This window comes from Delphinus delphis, chromosome 15 (genome assembly GCF_949987515.2).
Source record: "Delphinus delphis chromosome 15, mDelDel1.2, whole genome shotgun sequence".
Taxonomy (NCBI): Eukaryota; Metazoa; Chordata; class Mammalia; order Artiodactyla; family Delphinidae; genus Delphinus; species Delphinus delphis.
This window is the reverse complement of record NC_082697.1, coordinates 86,107,108-86,125,710: the sequence shown is the minus strand read 5'-3', so window position 1 is coordinate 86,125,710 and position 18,603 is coordinate 86,107,108. Positions and strand designations below refer to the sequence as shown.

The window sequence follows — 18,603 nt, the reverse complement described above, 5'->3', positions numbered from 1 at the left end:
AGCGGGGAGGACGGGGGGGCGCACGGTGGGGAGGAACCGGAGTGCGCGGCCCGCAGGACGGAGGGTGAGGGGGAGGACCCGGGCGCGCGGCGAGGAGGACCGGGGCTGCGAGGTAGGGGTGCGGCGGGGAGGCCGAGGGGCGCGGGGACCCAGGGCGGGGACCGAGAGGAGACCGGCGGGCTGGGTGGGACGACGCCGGTGCCCCGAACCGAGCGGGGCGCAGGGCCCGGGTCGGGACGCCTTGGCCGCGCCGCAGCGCCGAGTCCAGCCGCGCAAGCCCCGAGGACGCCCTGGCGGCGGCAGGCGCGCTCGGGCGCGGGGTGCGCGCGGACACGGAGGGCGCGCTGGAGCGGGAGGTGGGGTGTCGGGGACCGGTGTGCCGAGGAGTGTTTGGTGCAGTGCCGCGCTCTGTGCTCCGCGCCAGAGTCGAGACTTCCCGGCCTGGGCCCGCAGAGGGGAGCCGGGCGAGGGAAGGGGCTCGGGGACCCCTCCTGGCCTTCTGCTCCCCACGGGAGGGCGACCTGCGGGCTGTTTTGCGTCCTGGCGATGGGAGCAAACAGGCTGTGGGAGAGCCCAGGGCCAGGCACGGGAAGAGTGCACTTCCTGGCCGGTCCAGGTGGGCATGGAACGCCCCCAGAGAGCCTGGGGATGCGGGGAAGGGGGCCACATGACCACCTAGGTATTGGAGGAGAAGCCGGCCCAGTGCTGTCTTTCTGTTTCCCAGGAACACCTCCAGCTCAGAAAAGCAGGGTGTGGGCTTCCACAGCGGTGCCAAACTTGAGAATGCTGCCAGGGTCAGAGGGGAAGGCTGGGTCCTCCGCTGCCTGTCGTGGGAAAGGAAACTGTCAGGGTGCAGCCAGGGCAGGGAGGTGAGGGCCCTGCAACAGGAAGCAGGGGTCTGACGCGGAGACCCTCTCCCTGTGATCGCCGCCCTCGGTTCCCCTCTGAGCAGATGGAAACCTCCGAGAAGTGTGAAGCCACAAACCCTTTACATCCCTCCTGCGTGGGGCTGTTCAGAAGGCAGACAGTAGTGAATAGCTCGAGGCAGCTGCCGGGATGTTTTCTGAAGCGTATTCAGAATAACAAGAACCAGAGCGTGCTTTCTTGCCAAAGTCTGAGGCATCTGTCCAGTCGGATTGGGAAGCAGGTGCCCGGGCTGAGGGGTCTGCGGCCGCCTGCCCTTCCTGCAGCAGGCCCTCCCATGGGAGTGGAAGCGGCCTGTACCAGAACATGCCCTTCCCTGGCCTCTGGGCAGGACAGTGGGCAGGTGAGGGGGACGTGGGCGCCTCAGGGAGAGGGGAGGCGGGCTGAAAAATTTGGCCGCGGTCCCAGTGTTAACAGGGGCAGGGCAGAGACATCCCACCGTGTACTGACGGTGAGACCTTCTCTGCTTCTGGAAGCCCACTGGCACTTTAAGAGTTCTGGCTCCAGTGTGAGGCATGGCTCTGAGATTGGACCTGGCCTCGGTTTCCCCATCTGAGACATGGGCGCTGTTAATAGCACCTGCAGCGGCACAGGGTTGTGTGGCTTGAATGAGATGATGCCTGCAGGGCTCAGGCGCGAGGCCAGCGTCCAGTGCTCCGCAGCTGCTGCCCCACGTTATGGGCAGAGGAGAGCGTTCATTGTTGCCAAGATTAGCGGGCTGGCGGGTCGCGGAGAGGGCCGGGAAGGCCCTGCTCTGGCTGCGGCTCCCTCGCTCGGCACCCCCTGGCCTGGGGCTCAGCCTCGGTCTCTGCCCACGTCCAGCTTCTGCTTCTGCACGAGGGGTGGTCTTGTGCAGAAATGACCTGGCAGGACCGAAGGGTCAGGGTTTCCCTGAGTGACCCAGGAAGAGAGTGTGGCCGCCCGGGCGTCTTGAGAGGAAATGCTATCTGGGCAGACAGATGGCCGGACCCCGGAGAGAGTGGAACCCATGCGGATGGACAGGACACACCTGTCACACACCCTGGGGCCCAACCTGGAGCCTCCCCTTGACCCGCCAGCCCGCGCCGGTCCGGGGCCAAGGTGGCCACTTCCTCCGAGCTCTTTGGGCTTCTGCGTGGCTGTTAGGCCAGAGGCTCTGCACCGGGGCAGGTGCTCTGGGCGTCCCTGCCTCACACCAGGCCCGTCTTTCCCACTGGATGCTGCAGACACACGCGTGCTCAACACGGCCCTGCGGGCCTGCAATCAGCTGTCCCGGGGGGAGACGTCAGAGTGAAACGGTGGTTCTCCAGGTGTGTTCCGGGGACCCTCACTCAGGTCACAGCAGCGCTCACAGCAGTACCGAGCCGTGGCGTCAGGTGGGCGCTGCTGGTGGAGGCGGTGCTTTGTGTCCTTGTGTTGCACACAGCTCTCGTTTTTAAGTTCAGACGTGGCATATGATCGATGTAACCGCATGAACCAAAGCTCCTAGGATCCCACACGGCTCATAACGGTGCAGACGGGCCCTAAGGTGGACATGCTTGCGGCCTCCTTGGAAACACCGCTTGTGCCTCGGGTCCCTGTGGCGCACAGGACCAGAGGCACCTGGCCGGTTCTGGGCCATCTGAGGTTTACAGTTTGGGCCCAAGTCACTCCTGGGATGGACGTGCCAGGGCCCTGGAACTTTTGGTAAAAAGTAGGCATTTTTCGTTTCCCAAGGCTTTGCCTGGCTTTGAGGTGTTTGCTGGCAGTGAAGGCCCTGAGCGGGGTCGGTGGGTGGTAAGGGACAGTGGGTGCTGGCAGGAAAGACTCTTCGGGGGTGGGAGAAGGTCCTGCACATGAGGCCCAGAGTGACACTAGACAATATTTATTTTTATTGCCTTTTATCGTCTGCCTTACTTCTCTGTCGGGAGTCAGGAGTACTGTGTCTGAATCCTGGTGAGCTGTGCAACCCTGGGCAAGTGGCCTCGCCTCTCTGAGCCTCCATGGCCTTGCCTATAAGACATGCGGATGCTAACAGCTGTGTTTCAGGAAGTTGTGGGTTCAGAGGAGGTGCTGGGTCAAGATGGTGGACCTGTGAGGAGGGATGTCCTCGGACGTCGGTGTCCTTAGCAAAGCTGTGACACAGACCTCCTGGGCGTCTGGAAGGCCCCCGCGGCCCCAGAGGAGCAATTTACAGGCCACTCCCAATTACAGAAAGAATAATTCTGAGCTGGCTGTGACAGCAGGGAATGCTGTAGCGGTACGAGAAGCCTCCAGCTCGCTGTGAGAGGGTGCTGGTGAGCGGAGGGTCTGGGGAGAGAGAGCCCAGAGCAGGTACCGGGGTCCCGTGGGCTGCATTTCGAAACAAAAATAAGTTGGTGAGATGCACGCGGTGTTGGCGCTCAAGGCCGCTCCCGGGGCTCAGGGCGGACCTTGGACTGTAGCTAGCACCTCCTCTCTGCTGGGTCCAGCCTCGCTCAGGGCAAGGGAGACAGGTGGAAGCGGGCTGAGGCCCGGGGGATTGAAGGGCACAGGGCCAAGTGCAGGTCAGAGCCCCGGCTGGCCTTCAGGGCGCTCCCTCCTCAGGGTTGCCTGAGCGCCCGGGTCCCTGTGGCCCACGAGGCACGCCTGAAGCTTCCTGGAGGGTCTGCCTTCACATCCAGGCCACCGGGGGTGGGGGGGGAGCTCCTAGAGCCCGGCTTGCAGCCTCACGCTGCTCATGTCAGCCCCTTCTCCTCGCCCCGGGGGTGGGGAAGGCCAGAGCTCGGGCAACACACGGCTTGGAGGCTGCACGATGTGGCCCTGCCTCCCTCCCTCCCTCTCCCCCCTCCCCCCCCCAGAACCACGCCGGCCTCCCCGCTGCCCCTGCACCCGCCTGTGTGCGCTGTGTGTGTGCAGCAGGGCCCTTGCACATGCCCCTCCACTCGGCAGCCCCCCTGCCCGGCTCCCTCCTGCCAGTCTGCCCAGCTTCTCAGTGAAGCTGCTCTGGTCACCCTCTGGAAAAAGGCCGTGCAGCCCTGGCCCTCCTGAGCCCCATGCCCTGATCGGCCTTCTCCTCTTCAGGTGCCATTAATCACCTAACACATGAGACAATACGTATTTTTCTCGCCTTTTATGGTCCGCCCAAATCTCTAGCATTCCAGCTCCGCGAGGCCAGGGACCCGGTGACTGTCGGGGCGGGGAAGGAAGGGAGCCACAGGGGCTCCTGCGCCGGGACCCTGCCCACCCGCCCCCCTTGGAAATGTTGACCATGTCCTTCTGGTCACACAGTCCTCACTGGGGCCTCCTGGCACGTGGTCTGGGCTCCTGGAGAACTCGCCGCCGCGGCCATTCCGTGCTCGGCCTGTGATGTGCTTCCCAAGAGGCTGGCGTTCTTCCCGACAGCCCGGGAGCAGGTTGTTCGTCCCACTGCAGCCTGTCAGTTTCGCCCTAGTGTCTGGCGGCAGGGACGGGGGTCTGGGCAGGGGTCCTGAGAAGGTGGATGGACACGGGGCTCCTTGACAATCGGTGTGTTCCAAGCCCACCTCTGATTCTCATGTGCTGCGTGGCTCTGATTAAGCTAGTTTTAACCTTCCTCTCTGCCTCAGTTTCACCCTCTTGAAAATGAGAATAACTGTCCCGCCTCCCTGGGTGTTAGAGCCCTGCCTGGAATCAGCGGGGTATTCAGTGCTCTTGGTGACTGTTTTTATTGGCTGCTGACTACTTAGAAATCCGGGGCGCTGTGGGGTTGCCGCTTGGTGTGGCCTTTCTGGAAAGCAAATACAAATCGCTTTTGCACAAAAGCACAATTTATACAAATCACAATTTGGCTATACGACCGAGATTTTTTTTTTTTTTTTTTAATCTTTTGGCTGTGCTGTGTAGCCTGTGGGATCTCAGTTCCCCAACCAGGGATCGAACCTGCGCCCCCTGCATTGGCAGTGCAGAGTCTTAGCCATTGGACACCAGGGAAATCCCTTCAAATCGAGATTCTTTAAACATCCACACACAGTATCTTCTGGGAATCTCTCCTGAGGAAATGGAAACACAGAGCCATACGCGAAGATGTTCACTGTGGCGTTTTTGTCCAGCCATTAAAAATGGCGTTTTTTAATAGACTGTTTAAGGATTTGGGAAAGCACTCGTAATATACCAAGTCAAGAGGATGTAAGATCGCACACACAATTGGTTGTAAATCGGTGAAGTATATGTGCAGCCAGAAATGCTTAAAGCTCTCTGCTGGCAGGAATCTCAGTAGGTGTTCAATCCTGGCTCCTTTCCCTTCATCTAAGCCAGCAATTAACCGAAAAGACACGCCCATGTGTGTATGTATGTGTGTATGTACTTAATATCCCTGGAAAAACATCACGTGTGTATAATTTTCTGGAGGAAGATTTATAAATTATACACGCGCCCAGTCTCCCCCCTTTATGAATATGTGTGTGTATGTCTACGTGTACATATTTGCACACACACACGTATATGCCTTTATTTTCTGGATGAACGTTTTGAACTGAGGTTAGTTAAAGGGAGTACCGCCTCGTGTCTTCATTCTTCCCACAAAAACAAGGCCATTCCTGTTTCTCCAGTTCGGCCGCTCCCGGCCTCGCGACTTTGTGTTCTGCAGAGACGGGTTTGCGCGTCTGCGTGACTCTCTAAATCAGGGACCCGCCGGAGCGCTGTTCTCCTTGGTCCCGATCTGTTACTTTGTGCCTCTTCTCTTCTCTGGCTTGTTCCTTCCGTCGCTTCCCCCTCCGAGACACAGTCAAGCCCACAGCAGCCAATCCCCTCCCGGTAGCTTTTCAGGGTGTGCGGTGGGAGGGCGCGTTGTTTCTGATGAACCCGGGATGCGATGCGCCAGCCAGACCCTGCTCCTGCGTCGGGAGGAAAACCCCACTTTGTGAAGTGACATTGTCACCGTTCTCCCCGCCCATCTGTCCCCCCGCCCCACCACGTCTGCCCTCCCTGCCTGGCCTCCCCCTTTGTTGCTTCCCCACGTCTCCCTAGTGGCGCTTCCGTGGTCGGCACATGTGCCTGCCCTTCGCCTGTGCTAGGAAACTTCTGCAGCCGGCACTGTGGGGCTTGCTTTCCTTCCCCACAGACACCTGTCCAGCCCCTGGCTGGCCTGGCCACGCGGACTCGGGCAGCGCGGCTTCATCCGCAGGCCCACGGGGCCCTTGCTGGGAAAGCCGGTGGCTGCAGGTGCTGAGGTGGCCCAGGCGGTGGGGTGACCACAGGGGGCTCAGGGGTGGCTGGTTTCCCGGTGGAGGGGCCCCTGGCTTTGCGGGTGCTCAGCACAAGGGTGGGGGGTCTCACTGCCAGCGCGCCCTCCCTCCTGAGGGCTGGGAAGGGGCGAGTCAGCGCTGTCCTCACCAGGGTCCCATGGAAACCGCATCCCTGCTTCGGGGGAGGGAGGGTGCTTCCCCACACTCGGTGCTGGTTAAAGACCCGGCCCCGAGAAGAGGAGAAAATGGCGTTTCTGGCCTGGCTGGGTGCAGGTGCCGTGTCCTGGAGGGTGCGTTCCTCCCCACAGAGCCCCTTCCGCGGGCCTGAGAACGGCCGGAGGCTCAGCCGGGCGTCTCCCCGCAGGTGCCGACGGGCCGGAGGGCGTCCGAGCCGCTTGCTGCTGCCAAGGAGGTCCGACGCCAGGCGGAGCTGGGCCTCGCAGGCCCTCGGCCTCTGGTCCACGTGCCGGGAGCCCACGTGGCCGCTGCGCTCGGCCCGAGGGAAGGCCGTGGACGAGCTGGTGGCCAGGCTCTGGGCGGTGCATGGGCGGCCGTGGGGCCTCCCCAGCGTGGCCAGGCCCGTCATGCTGCAGTGCCGGCCGGCCCAGGAGTTCAGCTTCGGCCCCCGGGCCCTGAAGGATGCGCTGCTGTCCACCGACCCGGCCCTGCGGCAGCTCTACGCGTCCACCTTCTCCCCAGCCGAGCGGCTCTTCCTGGCGGAGGCCTACAACCCCCAGAGGACGTTCTTCCGCACGCTGCTCATCCACTCGGCTTTCGACTGGCTCCTCAGCCGCCCGGAGGCGCCCGAGGACTTCGAGACCTTCCACGCTGCCCTGGCGCCCCGGAAGCAGAGCCTGGCTCGGAAGCACATTTACCTGCAGCCCATAGGTACCTGCAGCCCGTGGGTACCGGCAGCATGGGCACCCGCAGCCCGTGGGGCAGCAAGTGGCGATGAGCTGGAGGGTGGCATCCTGGGCCATCAGGACACCCCGGGGCAGGTGGCGAGGGCCTGGGTCTAGCATGAGGTAGGGATGTCTGTGCCCGGACCCCAGGCAGGACCTGATGTGAAGGGGGATGTGCTGGTGTGCTTGGGATTCGGGGGTGAGGCTCAGCTCTCCCCTCACCCCAGCTCCACGCTGTTCAGAAAGCCCAGGGCCTTGGGACCCCTCGGGCAGCTCACTGCCCTGTTCTACCCGCGGGTGCCGCCTCGTCCACCTGTGCCGTCCTGGCCCTGCCCTGTTGGAGCCAGCGCTGTCCTAGGCACTGTACTGGCTGCTTCCTCTGTGGTGCGGGGTGCTGGGGTCTGGGTCACCCCGCTTCATCGGTTAGGACACTGAGGCTGGGAGGGCAAGTCACAGAGCTGGTGATTGGCAGAGGCAGGATTTGACCCCAGCGCCCTGCTCTTAACCCCGAAGCTGTACTTGGAGACACTGGCAGGGCCTGGCGGGGACTCGGGGGCTCCTGCCTGGTCCTCCAGCGCTCAGACTGGGGACACCAGGTGTGAGGGGCTGTGCGTGGACCAAGGGCCGAGATGCCTCGGCCAGGCTCTCCAGGGCTTGCTGGCCAGGTGCTGGGGGTGAGCGGGCGGGCCATTGGCTCTGCATGCCAAGGCAGACCTTGCCGCACGCAGGCTCATTACCCGCCCTCCTGCCCCTGAGGACCAGAGGCCTGCAGGCACCCCTCCTGTTCCACTGCCCCCGGCCAGTCGGCCATCTCTGTCTGTAGACTCTGCTTCCAAACTCCCAAACCATCCATGTTGTCTCCCCGCTGACAGTTCATCTTGTTAAAATGCGGGTTCTGGTTCCAGAGATCTGGGGTGGGCCTGGGCACCTGCATTTCTAATCACCTCCTGGGCAAGCCGCTGCCCTGGGGACACTGCAGCCACTTTCTCGCAGGTCTCCTGGCTTCCAGCCTTGGTCCGTGTCCAGGGTGCTGGGCACAGGCAGGTGGGGGCTCCGAGGAGCGGGCAGGGGGCCTGACGGCACCGCTCCGTCCCCAGATCTGAGCGAGGGGCCGGCAGGCGGCGCGCTCCTGGACCACCTGCGGAGCTGCACAGAGGCCTTCTTCCTGGGCCTGCAGGTCAGGTGCCTGCCGTCGGTGGCGGCTGCGTCCATCCACTGCTCATCACGCCCCAGCCAGGACTCTGACAGGCTCCAGCTCCACACAGGTGAGTGCGTGCGGTGTGGGCACAGGTCAGGCCAGCGCAAGGGCAGGCGGCCGCCGCTTGGCAAAAAGCCCTTTTTGGAGGCAAAATGTGGGAGGGAGGAGCTTAGGAGAAGGAAGGAATCCCCCTGCTTTTCTTGGGGGAGGGAATATCTATTTCCCAGCCTTTAGAAAAGGAAGACTGAGGCAAGGGTTCCCTTCCCCGCTCAGAAGCGTCTGGAGACTGGACCACACAGCCCTCTGTCCACCGGAAAACTCAAGGGCACACAGCAGGTGCCACAGCCTTCTAAGACCCCTCTAGCTTTTTCTCTTTACAAAGCTCTCTGACCCCATCATTCCCCAGGGGGTCACTGGCAGCTGGAGAATGAGGCTGGGTTGAGAGGCGTAGATGAACTGGGGGCTCTCTGATGTACAGCAGACCCAGACTCAAGTGTAGGGAGGTCCCCAGGAAAGGGCTGGGGCTCTGTCTCTGGCTGATGTTGGATCTGGGATGAGTGGACTGATGTCTTCCATTAGTTGTGGGAAATTCTCAGCCATGATCTTTCTTCCAGTACTGCCTCTGCCTCATTCTTTCCCCCATTGAGGACTCCAACGGGATGCATGTTCATCCTCCTCACTCTCTTCCCCTTTCCTTGTATTTCATCCCAGTTTTATTGTCACCCTCCAGTTAACTAATTCTATCTCTAGCTGCACCTAATATGCTATTAAACCCATAGATAGAGTTCCAAATTTCAGTTATATTTTTCAGTTCTATAGTTTTTAGTGGATTTTCAAATTAGCAGTGTCACTTTTTAAAAATTTTATGGAAGTATAATTGCTGTACAATATTATATAAGTTATAGGCACACAATATAGTGATTCATAATTTTTAAAGGTTATACTCCATTTATAGTTATAAAATATTGGCTATATTTGCTGTGCTGTACAGTATATGCTTGTAGCTTATTTTACACCTAATAGTTTGTACTTCTTACTCCCCTCCCCCTATATTGCCCCCCCTCCCTTCCCTCTCCCCACTGGTAACCACCAGTTTTGTTCTCGATATCAGTGAGTGTGTTTCTTTTTGTTATATTTTGTTGTTATTTTTTTAGATTCCACATATAAGTGATATCATATAGTATTTGTCTTTCTCTGACTTATTTCACTTAGCAAAATGCTCTCCAAGTCCATCCATGTTGCTGCAAATGGCAATATTTAATTTTTGTTTATGGCTGGGTAGTAGTCCATTGTGTGTGTGTGTGTGTGTGTGTGTGTGCGCGCGTGCGTGTGCGTGTGCGTGTATATGTATGTATACACACCACATCTTCTTTATCCCTTCATCTGTCGATGGACATTTAGGTTGCTTCCGTATCTTGGAAACTGTAGATAATGCTGCTATAAACACTGGGCCTCATGTTTTGGGTTTTTTTGGATATATGCCCAGGAGTGGGATCGCTAGATCATAGGGTAGCTCTATTTTTAGTTTTTTGAGAAACCTCCATACTGTTCTCCACAGTGGCTGCACCAGTTTACGTTCTCACCAACAGTGTACGAGGGTTCCCCTTTCTCCACATCCTAGACAACACTTGTTATTTGTGTTCTTTTTAATGATGGCCATTCTGAGAGGTGTGAGGTGATACCTCATTGTGGTTTTGATTTGCATTTCCCTGATGATTAGTGATGTTGAGCATCTTTTCATGTGCCTGTTGGTCATCTCCATTTCCTCTTTGGAAAAATGTCTATTCAGTTCTTCTGCCTATTTTTTAATCAGATTGTTTGTTTTTTTGATGTTGAATTGTATGACTTGTTTATATGTTTTGGATATTAACCCCTATTGGTCATATCATTTGCAAATATTTTCTCCCATTGTGTAGGTTGTCTTTTCATTTTGTCAATGGTTTCCTTTGCTGAGCAAAAGCTTTTAAGTTTAATTAGTCCCTGTTTGTTTATTTTTGCTTTTTTTTGTTTCAGGAGGCAGATCCAAAAAATATTGCTACTATTTCTGTCAAAGAGTGTTCTGCCTGTGTTTTCCTCTAGGAGTTTTACAGCATCCAGTCTTACATTTAGGTCTTTAATCCATTTCGAGTTTATTTTTGTATATGGTGTTAGAGAATGTTCTAATTTCATTCTTTACATGTAGCCATCCAGCTTTCCCAGCACCACTTATTGAAGAGACTGTCTTTTCTCCATTGTATATTCTTGCCTCCTTTGTCATAGATTAATTGACCATAAGTACATGGGTTTATTTCTGGGCTTTCTATCTTTTCTATCATTGATCTGTATTTCTGTTTTTGTGCCAGTACCATACTGTTTTTATTTATTTATTTTTGGCTGCGTTGGGTCCTTGTTGCTGCGCATGGGCTTTCTCTATTTGCAGCACATGGGGGCCACTCTTCGCTGCGGTACGTGTGCTTTTCACTGTGGTGGCTTCTCTTGTTGTTGAGCACAGGCTTTAGGCATATGGGCTTCAGCAGTTGTGGCACACAGGCTCAGTAGTTGTGGCTCGCAGGCTCTAGAGTGCAGTCTCAGTAGTTGTGGTGCATGGGCTTAGTTGCTCTGCAGCATGTGGGATCTTCCCAGACCAGGGCTCGAACTTGTCCCCTGCACTGGCAGGTGGATTCTTAACCACTGCACCACCAGGGAAGTCCCCCATACTGTTTTGATTACTGTAGCTTTGTAATATAGCCCGAATTCAGGGAGTGTGATACCTCCAGCTCTGTTTTTCTTTCTCAAGATAGCTTTGGCTGTTTGGGGTCTTTTTTGTTTCCATACAAATTCTAAAATTATTTGTTCCAGTACTGTGAAAAAAATGCCATTGGTAATTTGATAGGGATTGCTTTGAATCTGTAGATTGTTTTGGGTAGTATGGTCATTTTAACAATATTGATTTTTCCAATCCAAGAACATGGTTATATCTTTCCATCTGTTTGTGTCATCTTCAATTTCTTTCGTCAGTGCCTTTTTCGTTCTTCCGAAAGAGAGACAAAGTAGAAACACTTTGCATTCTTTTCAATACGAACAGCAAGATATTGATACCAAAATTTTACAGACATTATTAGTAAGGAAAATTGGAAACCAATTTCTCATATAATAAGAACTCTAATGTAAAATATTAGCAAATCAAATCTAGAAATATGTAAAATACATTATAATTCACTTGTATTTATTCCAGGAACGTGAGGGTAGTTTAACATTTATTTATTTATTTTTATTTTTGGCTTCATTATTCTCTCACTGGTTTTTTTTTTTAATTGAAGTATAGTTGATTTACAATGTTGTGTTAGTTTCAGGTATATAACAAAGTGATTCATTTATACATACATATATATCTATTTTTTTCAGATTCTTTTTCCTTATAAGTTATTACAAAATATTGAGTATAGTTCCCTGGGCTATACAGCAGGTCCTTTTTGGTTACTTACTTTATATATAGTAGTGTGTATATGTTAATCTCAAACTCCTAATTTATCCCTCCCACCCTTCCCCTTTGGTAACCGTAAGTTTGTTTTCTATGTTTCTGTTTTGTATTTAAGTTCATTTGTATCATTTTTTTTAAGATTCCACATATAAGCAATATCATATGATATTTGTCTTTCTCTGATTTACTTCACTTAGTATGATAATCTGTAGGTCCATCCATGTTGCTGAAATGGTATTATTTCATTCTTTCTTATGGCTGAATAATATTCCATGTATGAATATACCACATCTCCTTTCTTTATCCATTCATCTGTTGATGGACATTTATGTTGCTTCCATGTCTTGGCTATTGTAAATAGTGCTGCAATGAACAGTGAAGTGCATGTATCCTTTCAAATTACGGTTTTCTCTGGATACATGCCCAGGAGTGGGAATGTAGGATCATATGATAGCTCTATTTTTAGTTTTTTAAGGAAGCTCCATGTTGTTTTCCATAGGAGATGCACCAATTTACATTCCCACCAAGAGTGTAGGAGGGTTCCTTTTTCTTCACACCCTCTCCAGCATTTATTATTTGTAGACTTTTTGATGATGGCCATTCTGACTGGTGAGGTGATACTTCATTGTAGTTTTGATTTGCATTTCTCTAATAATTAGTGATGTTGAGCATCTTTTCATGTGCCTTTTGGCCATCTGTATGTTTTCTTTGGAGAAATGTCTATTTAGATCTTCTGCCCATTTTTCGATTGGGTTCTTTTTTTTTATATTGAGCTCTATGAACTATTTGTGTGAACTATTTGGAGATTAATGTCTTGTCAGTTGCATAATTTGCAAATATTTTCTCCCATTCTGTAGGTTGTCTTTTCGTTTTGTTTATGGTTTTCTTTGCTCTGCAAAACGTTTAAGTTTAATTAGGCCCTGTTTGTTTAGTTTTGCTTTTGTTTTCTTTGCCTCAGGAGACAGATCCAAAAAAATATTGCTATGATTTATGCTTTCCTCTAGGAATTCTATAGTATCTTTTCTTACATTTCTGTTTTTTTGTTAGAACCATGCTGTTTTGATTACTGTAGCTTTGTAGTATAGTCTGAAGTCAGGGAGCCTGATTCCTCCAGCTCTGTTTTTCTTTCGTAAGATTGCTTTGGCTGTTCGGGGGGTCTTTCGTGATTCCATAAAAATTAAAAAATTCTTTTCTAGTTCTGTGAAAAATGTCTTTGGTAATTTGATAGGGATTGCATTGAATCTGTAGGCTGCTTTGGGTAGTATGGTCATTTTGACCATATCGATTTTTCTGATCCAAGAACATGGTATGTTTTTCTGTCTGTGTCATCTTTGATTTCTTTCATCAGCATCTTATAGTTTTCAGAGGATAGGTCTTTCGCCTCCTTAGGTAGGTTTATTCCTAGGTATTTTATTCTTTTTGATGCTATGGAAAATGGGATTGTTTCCTTAATTTCTCTTTCTGAGCTTTCATTGTTACTGTATAGGAATGTAACAGATTTTTGTGTATGGTTCTTTGTATTTCTGTGGTGTTGGTTGTAACTTCTTTTTCATTTCTAATTTTATTGATCTGGGCACTCTCCCTTTTTTTCTTGATGAGTCTGGCTGAAGGTTTATCAATTTTGTGCAGGCTTCTGGTGGGAGTGGCTGGTGCCTGCCCACTGGTGGATGGAGCTGGGTCCTGGTCCTCTGGTGAGCAGGGCCGTGTCAAGGGGTGTGTCTAGAGGTGGCCGTGGACTCAGCGAGTCTTCGGAAGCCGGTTTGCTGATGGGTGGGTTGTGTTCTCGCCCTGTTGGTTGTTTTACCTGAGGCGCCCCCACTCTGGAGCATGTCGATGGGTGGGGCCAGGTCTTGGTGCTAACATGGCAGCCTCCAGGAGGGCTCACACTGATGAATATCCCCCAGTATCTCCACCACCAGTGTCCTTGGACCCACAGTGAGCCATAGCTGCCCCCGGCCTCCCCAGGAAACCCACCAAGACCAGCAGGTTGGCCTAGCCCAGGTTCCTATGAAGTCACTGCTTTTGCCCTGGGTCCTGGTACACACAAGACCTTGTGTGCATCCTCCAAGAGAGGAAGGAATCTCTGTTTCCCCAGTCCTGTGGAGCTCCTGCACGCAAGCCCCACTGGCCTTCAAAGCCAGATGCTCTGGGGCTCCTCCTCCCAATGCCGGACCCCTAGGCTGGGGAGACTGGTGTGGGGCTCAGAACTCTCACTCCTGTGGGAGAACTTCTGTGATATAATTGTTCTCCAGTCTGCGGGTCACCCACCTGTGGGGTATGGGATTTGATTATATTGTGAATGTGCTCCTTCTGCTGTCTCTTTGGGTTTCTGCTTTATGTCTTTGGATGTGGAATATCTTTTTTGGTAGGTTCCAATCTTTTTTACTGATGGTCGTTCAGCAGTTAGTTGTGATTTCTTGGTGTGCTCGTGAGAGGTGAGCTCAAGGTCCTTCTACTCTGTCATCTTGTCCCAGGGTCTTTCATCAGTGTCTTATAGTTTTCCGAGTACAGGTTTTCTGCCTCCTTAGGTAGGTTTATTCCTAGGTATTTTATTCTTTTTGACGCAGCAGTGTCACTTTTTAAAAAAATTTTTAAAATTTATTTATTTATTTATTTGGTTGTGCCAGGTCTTAGTTGCAGCAGGCGGGCTCCTTAATCGTGGCTCGAGGGCTCCTTAGTTGCAGCACGCGGGCTCCTTAGTTATGGCATGTGAACTCTTAGTTGTGGCATGCATGTGGGATCTAGTTCCCTGGCCAGGGATGGAACCTGGGCCCCCTGTGTTGGGGGCTCAGAGTCTTAACCACTGGACTGCCAGGGAAGTCCCAGTGTCACTTTTTTCATCATTCCCAATTCCCGGCTAAAATTACATTTAGCATTTATATCTATGAGCATAGCTGCTTTATAATCTGTGTCTGTGAGTCCAGCATTTCGAGCACCCGTGTTGCTCTTTCCGCTAATTCTGTCTTGGTTATTTTGCCTCATTGTGTGTCTTATTTTTGATTGTTAGCTGGACATCTTATGTGAAAAATTAGTTTAACTTTTAGAAGAATTTGTGGCCTGGGATGATGTAGTTTTTCTGCGAGAGGATTTTACTTCTCCTTGGCCAGGCACCTAAGGGAGCTGACGGTCTGGGCCACCCTGATGACCCCAGGAGTACAGACTTCCTCTCCCTGGGTGCGGCCCTTTGGGGTAGCAGGCGGAGCAGGGGCTGTGTCATCAGGGTCACCTTCCCATCCACCGTCTCAAACAGCTCAGCTTCATCTCTTGGGATTCTAATCTTCTCCCTGTTTCTAGTTTCTCAGTAGGTCTCTGGTGTTTTAAAAGTCCTGTTTATTGAGGCATAATTTACATATAGAGAAATTATTCCTTCTGGGTGTAACCGTTCTGAGTCCTGACACGCACACACACATCACGTAGCCATCACCATAAGGGTGTGTAGAACAGCTTGCCTCGCCCCCCAAGCCTTGCTCCGTGCCCTCCTGTAGCCACCCGTCCCCCATCTTCGCTGCCCTAAGAAGCTGTTGTGTTTCACTCGGCTTGTCTGGTTATCTTGTAGCGGCAGGTAGTGCGCTGTTACAGCCGGCGTTGTTTCTGGGGCTGACAGGGACTACTGGCCGGGTGGGTGCCGTCCCAACGGTGGCGTGCCCCTTCCTCTGTCCCAGACTGCAGCCTCGGTCTCTCGCTGGGCACAGCCCTCCCCCGCCCCGCCGAGGGTCTGAGCGGGGCCCGAGGAGCAATGGCCGGCCTGGGCCCCGCCGCTCCTGCCCCGTGCGGCGCCACCACGCCTGCCGTTGCTTCCGCGCGACTCGGGGGAAACCCAGCATCTGTCCAGCTGCCCCAGGGGCTGTGGTGCTGGGGTCCGGGTGTCCATCTCTGCTGACTGCCGAAAGGACTGCTGTTTCCCCCGCCCTAGGCTTCGTGGGCCACTGGGAAGGAAGGGGGCCTGGGAGGGCTCGCCCAGCAGGGGGCGTGCAGAGGCTAGGAGAGGCTGGATTCCCGTGGTCAGATTACGTGGTGCGGATGGCCGTGTTCGTTTCCTGCGGCCGCTGTAACGGAGCACCACAAACTGGGTGGCTTAAAACACAGAAGTGTGTTATCTCGCGGTCCGGAGACCAGAATTCTGAGACCAAGGTGTTGGCGGCCCTGTCCCCTGTGAACGCTCCGGGGGACCCTTCCTCACCTCCTCCACCCCTGGTGGTGGCCGGCGGTCCTTGGTCCAGCCTCGGCCTCCATCATCACGTAGCTTGTGTGGCTTCTCCTCTTAGGACCCCAGGCGAATTGGATTAGGCCCACCCTACTGACCTCACCTTAACTTGATTACATCTGCAAACCCTGTCCCCAAGTAAGGTCACATTTCAGGTGAAATGTGACCTTGCAGCCCCTCCTCCTCCAGAGCCGGCGCTGTGGCCCCTTCAGCTCTCTCTGACCCTCCTGCCTCCTCTCGGGAGGACCCTGGTGATTCCATGGGGTCCAGCTGGGTAATCCAGAATCACCTTCCCACTGGGAGACCTTTAATTTAATCCCATCTGCTCGCTTCTGCCAGGTGAGGAGCACACGCACAGGTCCCGGGGATGCGATGCCACGTCTCTGGGGCCATCAGTCAGCTGCCCGAGGCTGCAACGGCTCTTCCCACGAACACCGGTCTCATTGGCCCGGCGGCCTTTCTGGTGTCCCCCCTTGGACTACCCTTTCCAAACCTGAGCTCTTTCTTCCCCCCGAGGCCCAGGCCCGGAGCCCCCGCTTCACACGGTGCAGCTTGGCTGCTGAGTTTTTCCTGGAATGTCACTAGCTTGCGTCCGACTGTGGGGCGAGTTGGTCCCAGGCAGAGGAAGCGGGGGATGGGCCCGAAGGGGCGCCAGCCGCCTCCTCACTGCCCGCTCTGGCCCTGTCCCCGCAGACGGCATCCTGTCCTTCCTGAAGAGCAGCAAACCGGGCGATGCGTTATGCGTGCTGGGCCTCACGCTGTCCGACCTGTACCCCCGCGAGGCCTGGACCTTCACCTTCGGCACGTTCCTTCCAGGGCATGGTGAGCCGGCACCTGGGGGCCTCCTGCCTCAGCGCTGAGGCTTGGGTACAGGGCCTGGAACACGTGGGGACGTCATCCCCTCGCTGCTTCTCCCAGCACCGCTCCTGGGGGAGGAACGGGCATATATGGAAATGCTCTCTTGAACCTGCAGCCCCAGTTCTCGCCCCTCCTGGGCCAGGGGCTGTCTGCCTGGCAAACGCGCTGGCAGGGCGGGGCCTTTAGGACCTGTGCATCCTGAGGAGGGTGGCTTTGCCCGTGGGCTCCCTGAGCTGAGGCCACTCCTGGCGCCTCCGCCTCTCTGCCTCTCCCCAGAAGTGGGCGTCTGCAGCTTTGCGCGGTTCTCGGGGGAATCCCTGCAGCGGGGGCCCAGCACCCCTGACCTGGCCCCCGAGGCACCCCTGCAGGACAGAGGCCGGACCGTGTGCTTCAGCGCCCTGGGGATGGTCCAGTGCTGCAAGGTGGGTGTTGGGGTGCTGCCCAGGTGGTGGGAGGAGACGGGGGACAGGAAGAGGAGGGGCTGCTGGGGGTTCTGGCGAGCTCCAGGAAGATGCTAGGGTGTGGAATCAGACGGAAGGGCGTGAGTGGACAGCCATCAAGCCCTGGGTCCAGCAGTTACGCTGTCCCGTCCTCACGGTGCTGAGGACCATCCTTCACTTCAGGGACTACGGCCACTTAGGCTCAGAAACGCAAGGTGCTTTGTCCAAGGTCACACAGCTCTCAAGTGGCAGTGTTGGGATTTGAGCTCTCGTCTGTCTGACACCCAACCTCCATGCTCTGAGGCCCCCAGAGCTGACCACACCAGCTTGCCTTTCTCCCCGCACCCAGGGGTCCCGGGGATCGGCGGGTGGCGGGCTCCAGGATGCAAGGCGGTGGGGACCTTCTCCCTCAGGTCACGTGCCACGAGCTCTGCCACCTCCTGGGCCTGGGGAACTGCCGCTGGCTCCGCTGCCTCATGCAGGGCACCCTCAGCCTGGACGAGGCCCTGCGGCGGCCCCCGGACCTCTGCCCCATCTGCCTTCGGAAGCTGCAGCACATCCTGGGCTTCAAGCTCGTGGACAGGTACAAGGTGAGTTGCGGGCAGGGGGAGGGGTGAACAGGTCTGCGGGTCTCGTGGGTCTGGCTGAGTCCCCCGCCAGGCGCCTGGCCCAGTGCCGGTGGCTGTCACCACAGGGGCGCACGGCTTTTATTTCCCAGGCAACCCTAATCAGAGCCCGTCTTTACCGGGCACTGACCGTGTACTAGACCCTGTCCTAGAGCTTCCTGTACTCGGGCCGGTTCTGGCATCACCAAGGGGCCTTCCCCAGCATCACTTTCTCCCTAATTGGCTCACAGCCCCTCCGGAGGAGGCGGCGGAACCAGACTAACCAAGAATCACTGTGGAAAGGCAGGCGCTGCTCTTAATCCGGCCCCGCCCTGCGCGGGGGCTGAGCCAGCGCGGCGATGCTGCCCTCTGCTGTCCGCACGAGGCACTGCCGGGGAGCAGGGCCCAAGAGGGACCCTAGGGAACCGGGTCCATCTGCTCCACTGCAGGGAGAAACCTTATCCAACGGAGAAGTTCGTTTGCAAACTCAGAAACTTTACTCTGAGTTCACAGTTCAAAGGCAGGTAGTGGTTATTTTCTCTTTTTAAAAATCTTTTATTATTTTTTAATTGAAGTATAGTTGAATTACAATGTTGTCTTGATTTCTGCTGTACAGCAAAGTGACTCAGTTATACATCTATCTATCTATCTATATATACATACATACATTCTTTTGTATATTCTTTTCCATTACGGTTTATCCCAGGATATTGGATATAGTTCTCTGTGCTATACAGTAGGACCTTGTTGTGTATCCATTCTATATGTACTAGTTCCAAACTCCCCATCCATCCCTCTCCCACCCCCCTCCCCCTTGGCAACCACAAGTCCGTTCTCTACGTCTGTGAGT

At 54.6% G+C, this 18,603-nt stretch overlaps 1 protein-coding gene across 4 annotated transcripts in view; it reads left to right on the top strand.

Annotated features, from left to right (window-relative positions):
• AMZ1 (archaelysin family metallopeptidase 1) overlaps window positions 1-18,603 on the top strand; it is a 32,612-nt gene that overhangs the window by 8,655 nt on the left and 5,354 nt on the right. For 2 of the 4 annotated variants that reach the window (XM_060032522.1, XM_060032523.1), the window contains exons 2-6: window positions 6,451-6,974; window positions 8,086-8,253; window positions 16,544-16,672; window positions 16,985-17,130; window positions 17,562-17,738. In XM_060032522.1, the coding sequence (XP_059888505.1) occupies window positions 6,671-6,974; window positions 8,086-8,253; window positions 16,544-16,672; window positions 16,985-17,130; window positions 17,562-17,738 (924 nt within the window). In that variant the 5' untranslated portion in view covers window positions 6,451-6,670. Of the gene's footprint in view, window positions 1-44; window positions 113-6,450; window positions 6,975-8,085; window positions 8,254-16,543; window positions 16,673-16,984; window positions 17,131-17,561; window positions 17,739-18,603 lie in introns of those variants that run through there. The other 2 variants (XM_060032524.1, XM_060032525.1) reach the window with 2 other exon arrangements.